At 41.9% G+C, this 17,435-nt stretch overlaps 1 protein-coding gene across 3 annotated transcripts in view; it reads right to left on the bottom strand.

Annotated features, from left to right (window-relative positions):
• The window catches only part of MAGI3 (membrane associated guanylate kinase, WW and PDZ domain containing 3), a 372,638-nt gene that overhangs the window by 41,143 nt on the left and 314,060 nt on the right, over nucleotides 1-17,435 (bottom strand). For all 3 annotated transcript variants that reach the window (XM_069761755.1, XM_069761757.1, XM_069761756.1), the window contains exons 15-16: nucleotides 11,517-11,708; nucleotides 9,843-10,028 (exon numbers count right to left, since the gene is read on the bottom strand). In XM_069761755.1, the coding sequence (XP_069617856.1) occupies nucleotides 9,843-10,028; nucleotides 11,517-11,708 (378 nt within the window). The remainder of the gene's footprint in view (nucleotides 1-9,842; nucleotides 10,029-11,516; nucleotides 11,709-17,435) is intronic.

Genomic DNA, 17,435 nt, shown 5'->3' with positions numbered 1-17,435 from the left:
ATAAATATATTTTCTTTATTTTATGCTGCTCTCTACCTATGGGGGTGATAAGGGGGGCTATTTACTATTTTTTTAAATTTTGATCACTGTGATAAAAACCTATCACAGTGATCAAAATGAATGAACGAATCTGCCGGCTGATTCAGCAGGCGCACTGCGCATGCACCCGCCATTTTGGAAGATGGAGGCGCCCATGCTACAAGCCGGACGGACACCGGGAGGGACTCCGGATGTACGGGGGGGTGGGATCGGACAGTGGGGGGGGGGGTTGGGGGATGGCTGGAGGGGAGAGGATGGCGCGGAGGAAATAACGGGGGTGTAGCAAAGACTGACGGCGGCGGCAAATCGCCGCTGTCAGTCGGTGGCAGGGTCAGATCGGGTTTCCAGCCGTGGCCGATGATATTGCAGCATCGGTCATGGCTGGATTGTAATATTTCACCAAGTTTCATTGGTGAAATATTACAAATTGCTCTGATTGGCTGTTTCACTTTCAACAGCCAATCAGAGCGATCGTAGCCACGGTGTGGCTTTGCCCCCCTGGGCTGAAGTACACTCCCCCTGTTCCTGTAGGTCGGGTGAAATTGGAGTTAACCCTTTCACCCGGCCTGCAGGAACGCGATCATTCTGTGACACAGCATATGCATCACAGGTCGGATTGGCACCGACTTTCATGATGCATAAGCTGTGTCACAGGTCGAGAAGGGGTTAAAAGAAGTAGCATGTCACTTTTGTGCGGATCTCCAGCGTTTTTATACCCATTCCATTATAAAAATCTGAAGGGGTAAAAAGGGCAACAAATCCGCACAAAATCCACAGTAAATCCGCACAAAAAACGCATCAAATCCGCACCTACATTTTCTGCCAAGAGCTGCAGAATCCGCACAAAAAAATTCCTGAGGCTAATCCGCAACGTGTGCACATAGCCTTAAAGTTGCTTTGTTTGCTGTGGAATACATAGATACTAAGTAAATTTCTTTAGGATCTTCTTAAAAAAATGATGTCATCAGTAAATTAACTATTGTTTAAATCAAGCTTTTGTGTTACACACTTTTTTGAAATTTTTTAAACTTTTAAAATATTTTTTAGAATGATCTTCATTTTAAAAAAGGTATCTTGCAATTTTTACACTGGCCACTGGGGCTTTTATAGACTTAAATTTTCTGTCTTTTCAGGAAGAGTTTCCAGCAAGGCTCCTTATCATCATAGGCAGGATTACAATGACAGGTAACCCCTCTATACACAGCTGTGTCACAGATGACCCTGCATCCCCCACCCTTCATAATGACCTTGGCATAAGCTCATTAGATGCGCGCACTTCATTACAAAAGATAAAATCGGGGTCTGTTCACTATGGCTATGTACATGTATTGTTTCTTGAAACATTGAAAATTAGAGACTAAAAAAGTCCCAGCAAGTGTGAGGATTGCAAGCTTAAAGTTTAAGGGGTTTTTTTTCTTAACAAAAACGTAATGTCAAAAAACATTGCCTAAGAAAAAAACCAAACAAACAAACAAAACAAATCTTAAGCACAAAAACCTGAATTAAACAACTGGCTTAAGTACAAGAGTAGAACCACAAGTGTTTTCTTCCACAAACAGTACCATATCTGTCCCTGTCTAGTACTGCAGCTCACACACAACGACAAATGTGCCACTGCTTTTGGAGGAAAGCAGGGTTGTATATCTAATCCTGAACATCCCCTTAAAGATTAAAGGGAACCTGTCACTCGATTCATGCTGCCAAAACCAGACATAGCATGAATTATACACTGGCTGCACCTTTGCAGCCAGGTATGTTTTCTCTGAAACGCTTCAGTTTTTTCAGAGTTTTTCAAACCCAACATCCGAAAGAGAAAAATATATTTTAATTTTTCCATCAACTAAGTTTAATGAAGGCTTGGTTTTGTGGGATGAATTGCATTTTTTAATGTCTCCATTTTGAAGAAAATATATTGCACTGCATCTTGAAATGGAAAAATTTAAAAGCCTACAGAAGTTCTGCATTTTTTCGTCTTTCCATCATTCACTGTGAGAGTAACCGCCATTTTAATTTTTTTATCATAAATCAGTAGTACACAAGAAAATAAGAAACTTTGTCCTATATCTTATCAGAGAAAACCGCTTCATTCTCCTCCTGGACTGATCTTTCATTCTCAAAATAACGGTAAAATCTGTCTTCAGTGAAGGGTACAGTAGATTTCCCCATTACTGAGATAGGATATTACTGCTGTGGCTCCTAGAGTACCGTAATTTGGAGAACTGTGCCATTTTAGGAGAACCTGCAACAAAATGTCTGTCTGCCTCTAGCTCACACCCCTCCCCCTCCCCTTTCCAGAAAAGTTTAAAAGCACCAACTGTCATCTTCATATTGGGAAAATCTGTCTTCACTGAATATAGATTTTACCCATGAACTGAGAATGCAAAAATCAATCCAGGAGGAGAAAGAAGCAGATTTATCTGATAAGACATATTATAAAGTTTCTTATTTTCATATGTAATATTGATTTATGGGATATAAAAAAAAATATATCACAGTAACACTTTAACCCCTTCTTGACCTTGGGATTTTCCGTTTTTCCGTGTTCGTTTTTCGCTCCCCTCCTTCCCAGAGCCATAACTTTTTTATTTTTCCGTCAATATCGCCATGTGAGGGCTTATTTTTTGCTAAACAAGTTGTACTTTTGAACGACATCATTAGTTTTTAGCATGCAGTGTACTAGAAAACGGGAAAAAAATTCCAAGTGCGGTGAGATTGCAAAAAAAGTGCTATCTCACACTTGTTTTTTGTTTGGCTTTTTTGCTAGGTTCACTAAATGCTAAAACTGACCTGATATTATGATTCTCCAGGTTATTACGAGTTCATAGACACTTAACATGACTCGGTTATTTTTTATCTAAGTGGTGAAAAAAATTCCAAACTTTGGTTAAAAAAAAAAAAAAATTGCGCCATTTTCCGATACCCATAGCGTCTCCATTTCTCATGATCTGGAGTCAGTTGAGGGCGTATTTTTTGCGTGCCGAGCTGACGTTATTAATATCATTTCGGTGCAGATACGTTCTTTTGATCGCCCGTTACTGCATTTTAATGTAATGTCATGGCGACCAAAAAAACGTAATTCTGGCAATTCGAATTTTTTTCTCGCTACGCTGTTTAGCGATCAGGTTAATGCTTTTTTATTGATAGATCGGGCGGTTCTAAACGCGGCGATACCAAATATGTATAGGTTTGATTTTTTTTTATTGATTTGTTTTGAATGGGGCGAAAGGGGGGCGATTTAAACTTTTATATATTTTTTTAATTTTTTCACATTTTTATTTCATTTTTTTTTTTTTTACTTTTGCCATGCTTCAATAGCCTCCATGGGTGGTGTGTTATGAGCGCCGACCACAGGGTGGCGCTCACAGCTATCTGGGATCAGTAACCATAGAGGTCTCAAGGACCTCTATGGTAACTCTGCAGAAGCATCGCTGACCACCGATCATGTGACGGGGTTAGCGAGGCGCTCATTTCCGGCCGCCTGGTCGGAAGCGCCGGTTAAATGCCGCTGTCTGCGTTTGACAGCGGCATTTAACTAGTTAATAGCGGCGGGTGAATTGCGATTTCACCCGCCGCTATTGCGGGCACATGTCAGCTGTTCAAAACAGCTGGCATGTCCCGGCTTTGATGCAGGCTCACCGCCGGAGCCCGCATCAAAGCGGGGGTTCTGACCTCGGACGTACTATCCCATCTGAGGTCAGAAAGGGGTTAAATAATGTGATAATTTTTACATTTAAGGTTATGAATGCAGCCATACTATTTAAGTCTTTTTTCCTGTATTCTTGTTTTTTATTTTATATATTGTAATTTTTTTTTTTTTTTACATTTTTAGTCCCTCTAGTGAATTGAGCTTGATTGCTCACATAATATACTGCATTATCTATCCAGCCATCTATCTATCCATCAATCCATCTATCCTAGTCAACATTACTCTTATTGTGAACAGTTAAGCAAGTTGAAGATATCAGTAAAAGGACTAAAGTTAAATATGACACATTTTCATTGTATTTTTGGCACAACAACATATATATTTTCAAGTTTTACATTTTAAAAATTATAAAAAGGAAATTGGGCCAGTGCAAAAGTTTGGCACCCTGCATGGTCAGTACCTAGAAGCACCCCATTTTGCTAGTATTACGGCTTGTAAATGCTTTTTGTAGCCATTCAATACTTGTTTGAGGGATTTTCATTTATTCTTCCTTAGAAAATTCTTCCAGTTTCATTGACATTTTATTGAATCCATTCTCATCTCTACCTGTGAAATGATCCTCGACCCATTGGCTGCAACACAACCCCAAAGCATGATTGATTCACCCCCCTGCTTAATAGTTGTCGAAATGTTCTTTTCCTGAAATTCTGTGCCCTTTTTTCTCCACACATACTTTTGATCATCATTGTGGCCAAAGAGTTCTATTTTAACCTCATTGGTGCACAGGACTTTTTTCCAAAGTGCATATGGCTTGTTTAGATGTTCTTCTGCATACTTCTGAATGTGAATTTTATGGTGAGGACACAGGAGAGGTTTTCTTTTGATGACTCTTGCATTAAAGGCCAGATTTGTGCAGGTGTCTCTGAACAGTGGAACAATGTACCACAACTCCAGAGTCTGCTAAATCTTTCTGAAGGTCTTTTGCAGTCAAGCGGGGATTCTGAACTGCCTCTCTTGCAATCTTACGAGCAGCTCTCACTGAAATTTTGCTTAGTCTTCCAAACCTTGTCTTGACCTCCACTGTTCCTGTTAACTGCCATTTCTTAATTACATTTCGAACTGATGAAAGGGCAACTTTAAAATGCTTTGCTATCTTCTTATAGCCTTCTCCTGGTTTGTGGGTCTCCACCATTTTCAGTTTCAGAGTGCTGGGAGGCTGCTTTGAAGAACCCATGGCTGTTTTTTTTTTTGACACAAGGTTAGAGGAGGCTGGGAAATTTGCATCACCTGGCCTTTCCTAAAGATGATCGTGAACAAGCCAAAACCTAACAAGCCAATTAAGCCCTTTCCGACATAGGGCGTAACAGTACGCCGATGTCAGACTCCCCCTTACTGGGCACATGACAGCTGATATATACAGCTTACAAGTGCCCCTAACAGCTGCGGGTGGAATCGCGATCCACCCGTGGCTGTTAACCAGTTAAATGCAGCGGCATTTATCTTGCGCTTCGGGCAAGAGCGGCGGAATTCCCGCCCAGCTGTGACCCCATCATGTGATCACGGGTCACCGATGGGTTGTCATGACAACCAGAGGTCTCCAGCAGACCTTTATGGTTGTTATAGCCAGATTGCTATCAGCGCCGCCCGGTGGTTGGCGCTCGTAGCAAGTGAGCATTTCTGCTACATACAGGCGATTTGATCATCGCCTGTTATGTAGCAGAGCCAATTGGACGACTACAGCTTCTAGTCTCGCATGGAGACTATTGAAGCATGCAAAAAGTAAAAAAAAAATGTTTAAAAATATTTAAAAAAAAAGTCAAAAAAATATATAAAAGTTCAAATCATCCCCCTTTCGCCCCATTCAAAATAGAACAATTAAAAAACAAACAAATATAAGCATATTTGGTATCGCTGCGTTCAGAATCACCCGATCAATATAAAAAAAGAATTAACCCAATTGTTAAATGGCGTAATGAGGAAAAAAGTAATAAACAACAGAATTAGGTTTTTTTTGGTTGCTGCAACATTGCATTAAAATGCAATAACGGGTGATCAAAAGATTGTATCTGCACCAAAATGGTATTATTAAAAACTTCATCTCAGCATGCAAAATATAAGCTCTCACCCCAACCCGAGATCACCAAAAATAGAGACGCTACGGGTCTCAGAAAATGGCACAATTTTATTTTTTGTTCTTAACAAACTCTGGATTTTATTTTCACCACAAAAATAAAAAAGAACCTAGACATGTTTGGTGTCTATGAACTCGTAATGACCCAGAGAATCATAATAGGAGGTCAGTTTTAGCATTTAGTGAACATGGTATAAACCCCCCCTCCGCCCCCAAAAAAACCCCATCTCTTAGATTGCACTTTTTTTTTTGCAGTTTCACTTGGATTCCCCCCACCCATTTTCCAGTACAAGATACGTTAAAACCCACAAAAAAACAAGCCCTCTAAGGTATGACTCTGGAAAGAAGGGGAGCAAAAAATGAAATTGCAAAATCAAAAATACCTCCAGTCGTTAAGGGATTAACATTGGCCAAAGTTTCATCTTCAACTTGTATAACTGTTCACAATAATAGTAATTTTGACCAGCAGTGCCCAAACTTTTAAATGCCACTCTAACTACCTACCCATCTACCCACCTACTTACCTACCAACCTATCTATCTACCCACCCATCTATCTACCTACCTATCTATCTACTTACCCATCCATCTACCTACCTATCCATCCACCCATCCATCTACCTACCTATCTACTTACCCATCTATCTACCTACCTACCCACCCATCTATCTACCTACCTATCTACCCATCTATCTACCTACCTATCTATCCATCCATCCATCCATCCATCCATCTACCCACAGCCCTGGGTTGTAAGGAGTCTCAGAAATTGATCAGCATTTACAAAATTTCGATGAGACATTTTTTTGAGTTGAAACAAATTATGGACTTGAAAATCCCTGACTTTTATTGAAAATTGATAAATACAAAAGAGAAAGACTTCACCATCTTATTAAATATTTAAGAACAGGTAAATTGAGCCTTTGATGTTTTTGAGCATAAAACAAGACTGTAAGTCTAATATTTGCACTGACATGAGAATGTCCCCTTATGCTAATCCATCTGCTTGCTGGATTAAGGTTCTTATTATTTGGAAACGGGCAAAGCCATCTATCTGGCAACGGTATTATAATGCTTCTAATTAAAACGTGGAACCACAGTCTTGAATAAATTGCAGAAGAAGACAGGAGCAGCTGTAGGTTTTATTTCTGTAACTACAGAATAGACTGTGCAAACAAACAGCAATATCATGTGATTTATGGAGTCACAGCTCTTATTCGAGACAGATTTCAACCGATTGCAAATAAATATTCTCTGCTGACCGGATACAAAAGCCCCTGATGACCTACTTTACAACTGCACTGTGTCAGGTTTTTGCCAAACAGATTATCATCTGTATATTAATAGCCGAGCTGGATTTTTGAAGTGCTCTCGTCACCTTCGTACTCTAAAGGAAGTCTTTTTAACAGTAGGTGGTCTATCAGTTCAAGAGGATTGCAAAAATGTGACTCAGGATTAATAGATAGCATTCATTTATACTGTATAATCTCTAAACGGAAAAAATAATGCAATTAATTTTGGTGTTTTATTGAAATAACAGAAAAAAAATATTACAAAATAAAACTTCACAGCAACTTAAAGGGAAGCTATCCTATGGAAAAATTACCAACTGTTTAAAGCTTGTTTCAGGTTTTTGTGTTGATTTTTTTTTCTACATTTTTTTTTCATATCACAACCTGTAGTAAAAAAAATAGCTTGTAGTTTTCACAGTGGCCACTGGGGCTTTCTTTAGACTAACTTCCTGTTGTGTCAGGAAATCCACACGTACATTAGATACAATGAACAGACACTGGCCGTATATTCTGTATTGAACGGTAAGCCTATAAAAGCCCCACTGGCTGGTATAAAAATTGTAGAAGCACTGTTTCCTCGGCCGGTCACAGAATACTGGAAGAAAGTCGTTATTATTGGCTGCCATGTTACAAGTCCGGTGTAGCTTCTATCCAGTCGTGATTTCTTGATTTCTACAAGTCTTCTAGCACACGACACTTGTCTTGCCACTCCTTACTACATTGCTTTACACTGCTAATATAAGACTTTATTATCTAGAACGTTTCCTCCAAAGACACTGCAATAATTCCATATTTGGAGATTAAAGGCCTCTCACTCTTTTTAATTGACTAATAGAAAGCGGTTATGATTGTCTGCCATGTTATAGATACAGTAGAGCGTTCATTCACCCTTCCAACAGACCTGCTAACTCACGTGACGCTTATTTCTCCTTTCCCTCCCCTCTCACACTGCAGAAACAGACTGACTACTGGTATCAGTGCCAATGATGCAGTGATCACAGGACTTTATGTCTGTTTTTTTTTTCACCCATGCCCATTGCTCTCTTGGCAGGAAGGAAGTAAAGAACCGCAGTGTCGTTTTTCATGGTATTTTTTTAAAAGATGTTTGCTGGTTGGATATGACATTATTCACACATTATAACATTTGTATTTCTGGTATTTTTTGGTGGTGGCATTCCCTAGGTGTTTTGTTCTTCAGAGTTTTTCTATTCATGGACTTCAAAATATATGACCTGTGCTGCTGCTGCTTTTAAAGCAGTACTTTAGGGTGCTTTTTATGTGTTTTATAAACAGAAAAAACTGAAAAAAATGTGTATGATGAGAAAAAGCAGGCCATGTTAACATTTGTGGTAGGCTGTTGACGCATCTTTCTATGTACACTGTATACTGAGAGAGCTGTAATCAGTGCTGGCGGCCGGGTTTGACTAGAGTGCACAAGGCCAGCTGTCCTGAGAGTGGGGTTGCAATAGGATGCACAAGGCCAGTTGTCCTGAGGGTGGGGTTGGACTAGGGTGCACAAGGCTAGTTGTCCTGAGGGTGGGGTTGGACTAGGATGCACAAGGCCAGGTGTCCTGAGGGTGGGGTTGCAATAGGATGCACAAGGCCAGTTTTCCTGAGGGTGGGGTTGGACTAGGATGCACAAGGCCAGGTGTCCTGAGGGTGGGGTTGCAATAGGATGCACAAGGCCAGTTGTCCTGAGGGTGGGGTTGGACTAGGATGCACAAGGCCAGTTGTCCTGAGGGTGGGTTTGCATTAGGATGCACAAGGCCAGTTGTCCTGAGGGTGGGGTTGGACTAGGATGCACAAGACCAGTTGTCCTGATGGGGTTGGACTAGGATGCACAAGGCCAGTTGTCCTGAGGGTGGGGTTGGACAAGGATGTACAAGGCCTGTTGTCCTGGGGTTGCATTAGGATTCACAAGGCCAGTTGTCCTGAGGGTGGGGTTGGACTAGGATGCACAAGGCCAGTTGTCCTGAGGTTGGGGATGCATTAGGATGCACAAGGCCAGTTGTCCTGAGGGTGGGGTTGGACTAGGATGCACAAGGCCAGTTGTCCTGAGGGTGGGGTTGGACTAGGATGCACAAGGCCAGTTGTCCTGAGGGTGGGGTTGGACTAGGATGCACAAGGCCAGTTGTCTTGAGTGTGGGGTTTGACTAGGATGTACAAAGGCCTGTTCTGAGGTTGGGGTTGCATTAGGATGCACAAGGCCAGTTGTCCTGAGGGTGGGGTTGGACTAGGATGCACAAGGCCAGTTGTCCTGAGGGTGGGGTTGGACTAGGATGTACAAAGGCCTGTTGTTCTGAGGTTGGGGATGCATTAGGATGCACAAGGCCAGTTGTCCTGAGGGTGGGGTTGGACTAGGATGCACAAGGCCAGTTGTCCTGAGGGTGGGGTTGGACTAGGATGCACAAGGCCAGTTGCCCTGACGTTGGGGGTTGCATTAAGATGCACAAGGCCAGTTGTCCTGAGGGTGAGGTTGGACTTGGATGTACAAGGCCTGTTGTCCTGAGGTTGGTGTTGAACTAGGATGCACAAGACCAGTAGTCCAATGGTGACAATCTCCTGCTGCCAAAACACCACGTAATAAGTGATACATCCCTGTAGTCAGGCTCTCTTGTCCTGCATCGTGGTGATCTCGGGTTACATGGCAAAAATCTGCTGACATTCCCTTTAAGCATAGGCAAAATTTGAAAGCAAGGCTGGGCTAGTGAAACTTTAAATACAGAAAGACTTACCTTCTTCAGCAATCACCGTGAGAGTTACTGCATTCCCAGCGTCTTTTATCAGTTGAACTATGTTATCATGTGACAACTCCACAATCGATTGGCCATTAACAGCGGAGATCCTGTCTCCCACTTTAAGCTTTCTGCAACGGTCAGCAGGGCTACCTTCTATAACCCGTCCAATCTTGTGAGGAATGACTGCAAGAGAATTAGGATACCCAGATAGTCATGTTATCAGCTTGTCCGTAACTATAACTGGCAAAAAAACAAAAACTCTTGGGTATCATTCACACTCTGACCCCAGAGTAAATTTGTGTTCCATGGTGTGAATACGGAATAGGTTGCAATATTCACTGTATAGATGATAAATGTTAATTTGATAGTGTCTTACCAATGGGACACCCACAAATCCTTACGATAAGGGTCAATGGTGCAAAATTTACTCATTAGGAAGCTTGTGTAAGTTAAAGACTTGTCAGCAATCACTGTGCTCCAAACCCAAGAAAAACATGACATTTCATGAAATCGCAGGATATCATTTATATATGACTACGCAGTGCTTACATATAAAAAAATCACCCATAAAAATAGGTCGTGCTAAGAGGACTGAACTTTTACATAACATTAATATTCAGGCAAATTTCTATACTGTGAGCTAATTGACTCGTGTTACTGTGTGCCCGGGTGCCATGCTCAGCGCTGTGCGGTATTGTTAATGTGCACAACATCTGCTTGACTACATTAAATATAAACCACGCTGAAGGATGAAACATAGCAGCACAGGACAGATGGATTTTCAGCAGGGACACAAGATCAACACTAATAATATTTACCCAGGATTTTCAATATTGTGATGGCAAACAAACAGAAGAATTAATACAGTCCAGAAAAAACACACTCAAAAAATGAAAAACCATATAAGAAAAAAATAAATTAATGGAATAATTAAATGTACTATTGTTATTAAAAAATGTGCCATGCGTAAGAGGGTAGGCACTAAGGAAGACGATAGCTGCCTGCGGTAATGCAACAATACAGTTGCCCGATTAAAGGATATCCAGAAATCTGAAGCCACCCAGCCAAATCTAAAGAGGTTCCAGAGGGTGAACGGAGGTGAAACTTTCTAATACTGCTGTCCAAAATCTCCCTCTATATAGACTATTAACCATACACTAGAGTTTCTCTTGTGCAACATAGGGATCAAAAAGCCTCTTATTTAGTAATCTGGGGGCACCATTGCACCAAAGGTAAAGGAAAAAACTTGCCTCCATTGGTACCAAGAAGTGGATACTGTGTATAAATTATACCCAATTCTCCATATTATTGCAAATAGCATTTAGAACAGGTCATATATTACAGTCAAAGATGGACTAGCCCACAGGAGAATCCTCCGGTGGGCCCCCATGCAGGTGTGGGCCACCAGCCTTTTATCTGAGCAGTACTTGGCACAATACACTTGGCTCATTATATACAAACAAAGGCATCGTCTTATTTAACAATTAACCCATTTTATTAAAATAGATATTTGTGAATGAGAATAAAGTCGTATTTGCATGTAGCTGAGAAGTGGGGACCCTTGAGTTGAGGTTAGTTGTTAGCCCTTGGTACCCCAGTCTGACATGGATTACAGTAGATGACACACTAATCTCAGGGTCCTCACAATAGTAACCGGTGAAAAACTCTCACCTCCTGGAGGGGGTTTATTTTTGGAGGTCAAGATGACAAATCCAAAGCCTTCATTTTCCTTCCGCTGTAAGACAACATCATAAGCTTCTGTGGGCGGTTTGGGAACACCAGTCATTTCAATTCGATTTAGCCTGGGAGAGCCGTTCAGGGCAGGAGTAGGGTTTTGTGTGTCCTCCTCTTCTTGTGGTTTGTCTGTAAAAATGAACATATATCACATGAACGCTTGCAAAACCACATACAAATAAGCCTCCTTATATTGGCATGCCAGGACAAGGATGTCACTCTCCACAAGGAGAAATCTTACCCTTTAGACTCCAGTCCAGAGCCTCTCACCTAGCCAAATCAGATCTCATACTTTGCACTGACGAGGGCCATCAGCCACAAACACTGTGTCTATAAATTGAGATTCAGATTTGGCTTTTATCCTAAGTCATATTGCAAGACTCGTTAAAGGGTTGATTGTGACTTGTAGGATCGCTATTTCTAACAGGTGGCGCTAGAGATTAAGTTATCTTCCTCTTTGAAGAGGCAATTTGCATATGCAAAACTACAGGACACATTTTGTTTGGACTTTTTCTTAAATCGTACCGGGACCCCTCCTGGGTGAGTATAATCTAACCTCTTTTTCTCATCTTTTAGGATACATCGGAGGCATCTACAGCGTTCCAGAATGCTGTAGATAAGCTCCTGATGCTGGTGGACTTAGCTCACCTTCCATTTTGGGGGCGACAGGTTCCCTTTAAGCGCAGAATTCCAGCAGTTGTGTACTAAAAAGAATAACTGAGAATAAAAAATCTGCATCAAAAAGATGCCAAAAAAGGGAAAATGAAGAAACCACCCCACCCCCAGCAAAAACGCAATAATCAGAGCAGAATGGCATTGCATGTTTTAATGCGGACACCTGCAGAAAAACAAATGGAGAAAAATGGGGATCATGTTGGGTTTACAGTAGTCTTGTGCCGCTGACTGGTTACAGGTTTGCCAATCGGAGGTTATTTAATAGCCTTTATATGGACAACCACAGTTTCAATGCGCACAAAGTGATCATTAGTAGATCTTTCTGTGCACATAGACTGTCATTGTTCTCGGCAGCACCTGTCCTGTTCAGACAAAATGCTGCTGAGAACGATGATCTTTAAGCAAGCCGAAACCTGTTTACACCTCACACGTACCAGAAAACAAGCGTTTATGAGAACCCTTATTCACGATCATTGGCTTGTGGAAGTCCACCCTTTACTATATCCTCCTTCCATGAGGTCAATCAGAGCTGCAGCTGATCGCACCCTAAAAATCATGGCAGTCCCAGTAATCAGTGCCCCGATAAGTCCGTGAGACACTGGAAGCCCTATCTGACCTCATTACACTAAATGTCCAATGATTCTGGCGCATGAAATAGAACTATGGACCATAATGTGATAACACAATGTTGCGGCTTTAAATCAATGAATATGATACAGAATGTGCCATGTGTTGCATTATTCCCAATTGTGCCCTTCCTGACAAATTACATAAAGATGTGCAAATGTGTAGCGCACATTCTAACTCGCAGGCGTTGGAGAGGAACGAAGGCATATACATTACAGAATGAACCTTTTCTTTGATCCTATGTAAGTGGAGTTTTCGCTGCTGATAATATATTATCCTCTACCTTTTCCTCCTTTAATCTACCGTCATTACAGTGACAGGTCAGTATATACACAACGTGGCTGCACATTAGCTCATACTCGCAGTACAGTTTCATCTTGACCCAGGCTTTACATGAGCGGGGTTATTATTCTACTTATTATGTGACTACTATTATATAAGACAATATCATTTGAAGTGATAATTATTATGGCGTTAGAAAAAAAAATCCATAGCCTGTCATGAATAGTTGGACAGAGAACATCTAACCAATATTCAAAATAATTGATAATAGTTTTCTAGAAGGCTTTCGTTTCCTTTATTTCCGAGATCCATTTCTAGTTGTGTCGGAAACAATTTATTACATACTGGCATTCGCTCAGCAATTAATTTACACTAAAGGGGATATCTGCTATTATCGGTCGACTATTTTTTTTTTATAACTCAATGATAATTTGCACTGCAAAAAATATTGTATGATATAATAGTAGTCATATAATAAGAATAATGTCAGATAGTAAATTATTTAAAAACATTTTTTTTAGGCACAGGTGGATTAAAATTAATATAGGCTTATTCACCTTCCAGTGCCCCTACGGACCCAGCACCGGCTGCTCTGGAAGTCTGCGCCAGCTCCAAAAGGGTTAGCTGCCCCATTTGGAAGTCTAGGCACCGCTGCAGCCTGTGATGGGCTGCAATTGGTCAGATGACTAGAAGAGTGCGCGCAGGCTGCGGCGGTGCTGTGATTTCTCAAAGGAGAAATACAACGCATGCAGGGCTAGTGTAGACTTCTGGAGTGGCGAGCGCTAGATCCGCAGGAAGGCGAATGTGCCATTGATTATTATTTTTAATCCATCCATGCCTTATAATTGGACTTAGAGGTTAGCATTATTGCTTTGAAGCGTCGGGGTCCTGGGTTCAAATCCCACCAAAGACAACAACTGCAAGGAGTTTGTATCGCCTCCCCGTGTTTTTGTGGGTTTCCTCCTAGTTCTCTGATTTCCTCCCACTCTCATTAAACATACTGATAGGGAATTTAGATTGTGATTTTCTGTGGAAACAGTAATCATGTCTGTAAAGTGCTGTGGAATTAACGAGTGTGTCCACTACTTTAACATTGGTGACATATGCTTTGTCTACTCATAATGACCGTGGCTGGGTACTGTACATCCGCCCCCTATTCAAATCAATAAGGGGCGGCTGTGCAGTACTCAGTCGCTGCCACTATCAGTAGATGGAGCAGCTCCATAACTGAGCACTTCTGGCATCCACCGGCACTGGGAACAGCTGATCAGTGGCGGTGCCAGGTGTCGCACCCCCAATCTGTAAGGACAGGTCGTCAATGTTAAAGTAGTGGACAACCTCTTTACCGGCACTATATAAGTAAACATTATAAATAATAATTCTACATTTTTGAGGTCGATGAACCCATTTAATATCCAGGGATGTTTTCACAATTCTGTACCCTTCAGAGCAAAATCTGTTTGCACAGACCTTGTTCTCTGTGGTAAGAGGTATATATCAATCCTGGCACTGTACAATCATCTGAGAAGATAAGAATGGGACAGAACCTATTGATTTCTGTGGAAATGTAATATGTATGGGGGTCTCAAGGTGGTCTGTCCACGTCTGCTACCAGTAATGACCCCAGGCTGATGAACGCTTCCTTCCTGGATAATGTTGTCTTATATCCAGCTATGTGGAGCGCTTCATAATCTTAATCTCATCTATTACATGACCAATGGAAACCAAAATACCCCAGAAAGTGTTGTGGATTGGTTGTGTTCGGCCATTTCGGGGTCAGGCGGTTTGGGGTATTTTTCAGCACAAATGTACTTACTGAATGTAATTGGATAGAACGTGGTTCCATTTGTTGTGCTGGGAGATTCGCGTTCTCTAATAAACAATAGGAGAATTTCTTTGCTGGAACTTCCAATTTGTTTATGGGAGATAATTACTTGGCTTTTTCTAAAGTGCTCTGTCTTTTGCAAAGTAGCGCAGATGACACCTTTAAGTCTCCACTGGGAAAAATCATTTCCCACCGGCAGGCACGCGGTGCAGAATATGAAGGTTGGAAAACTCGCAACATTGATTTAATCTTGGAAGCAGTAAAACGTATGACAGCCAGGAATGATCCATCATGGATCCCTTTATTGAGCAGATCTCTAACAGCTTACTGCTGGGAGCAAAGCAAAAAGGTCAAGATGAGAACTGTGTGCAGAATGGAGGAACCTTAGTCATCGTGAGGTCAATGAAACGCAAGAATGAAGAAAAGGACATTGGAATTTGTAGGGGGACTTGCAAAGGTTGGCAAGACTCAACGTCGAAATAATCCTACTATATAACTGGTGGAGGCTCTTTCTGCCCGCGAGAACCAACAGTTCATTTTCACGTATAGTGAGACACCGAGTATCAAGAACATTCAAACCAATCGTCACAATGGCTCCTGTAGAGGTCACGTAAGGAAGCAAATGAGCAGTCAGTTCTTGATGTTGGTTTGTTGGAAAAAAGAAAATATGGGCAAATGCAAGGTCTCAGAAACTTTCTATTATGGTTAGAAATCTGGACCAGAGCATCTTCCGAATGCAAGTGGTTAGTACCTACCATAAGTAGTCAAAGTAGTGGAAGATGGTGGCCTCGTTTGGTCATTTTCTATTGCAGTGTGTGGATGCATGGGGGTTGCATAGCTAGGAAAGAGTTGTCACCAGGGTGCACCATAGGAGGGCAAGATGGTGGAGGCAGTGGGCAATGCTTTCCTGGGAAAGCTTGGGTTTTGGCATTATTGTGAATGTTACTTTGGCACATACCACCCACTACAACATTCTTAGAGTGCACATAACATCACCCCAAACAAGAATATTACACATATAAAGAAATGTGACAAAAAGTATGTACCAACAAGAGTCCATGTAAAATAATTGGGAAAATAGGGCTAAATAAAAAAATAATGTTATGTCAACTAAACAGAGAGGGAAAATTGGTCCGTAAGGAAAGGCCGTCAATGTTAAAGCAGTGGACAACCTCTCTAACAGCACTGTAAAGTAAACATAATTAATCTTAATAATAATGCTAAATAAAAAGATTTTTTTTGCTGTTGATCAACTCATTTAACATCCAGGGATGCATTCAAAATTCTGTAACTTTATTCACCGAAATTATAAAATACAGGGAGATAGACATAACAGTAGAAGAATGGCAACATCTCCAGCAGGAGAGGACATCAGATGTATACGGGCAATGTCATACAGAGTAATACGAGGACAGTGCAATGAAGACGGGACGAATGCCTGGTGCCGAAACAAGCGAGGGGGTAGCGCCATTCCAGCAGGAGAGGACATCAGATGTATACGGGCAATGTCATACAGAGTAATATGAGGACAGTGCAATGAAGATGGGACGAATTCCTAGTGCCGAAACACGATTGTGGTGGCGCCATTCCAGCAGGAGAGGACATCAGATGTATATGGGCAATGTCATACAGAGTAATATGAGGACAGTGCAATGAAGACGGGACGAATGCCTAGTGCCGAAACACGATTGTGGTGGCGCCATTCCAGCAGGAGAGGACATCAGATGTATACGGGCAATGTCATACAGAGTAATATGAGGACAGTGCAATGAAGATGGGATGAATTCCTAGTGCCGAAACACGATTGTGGTGGCGCCATTCCAGCAGGAGAGGACATCAGATGTATACGGGCAATGTCATACAGAGTAATATGAGGACAGTGCAATGAAGATGGGACGAATTCCTAGCGCCGAAACACGATTGTGGTGGCGCCATTCCAGCAGGAGAGGACATCAGATGTATACGGGCAATGTCATACAGAGTAATATGAGGACAGTGCAATGAAGACGGGACGAATGCCTAGTGCCGAAACACGTGTGGGGGTGGCGCCATTCCAGCAGGAGAGGACATCAGATGTATACGGGCAATGTCATACAGAGTAATACGGGGACAGTGCAATGAAAATGGGACGAATGCCTAGTGCCGAAACATGTGTGGGGGTGGCGCCATTCCAGCAGGAGAGGACATCAGATGTATACGGGCAATGTCATACAGAGTAATACGGGGACAGTGCAATGAAAATGGGACGAATGCCTAGTGCCGAAACATGTGTGGGGGTGGCGCCATTCCAGCAGGAGAGGACATCACATGTATACGGGCAATGTCATACAGAGTAATACGAGGACAGTGCAATGAAGACGGGACGAATGCCTAGTGCCGAAACACGCGTAGGGGTGGCGCCATTCCGGCAGGAGAGGACGGCCCTGATGGGTTTGTACTTCATCGTC

This window comes from Ranitomeya imitator, chromosome 3 (genome assembly GCF_032444005.1).
Source record: "Ranitomeya imitator isolate aRanImi1 chromosome 3, aRanImi1.pri, whole genome shotgun sequence".
Lineage (NCBI taxonomy): Eukaryota > Metazoa > Chordata > Amphibia > Anura > Dendrobatidae > Ranitomeya > Ranitomeya imitator.
This window is presented reverse-complemented; position numbering and strand designations above follow the sequence as displayed.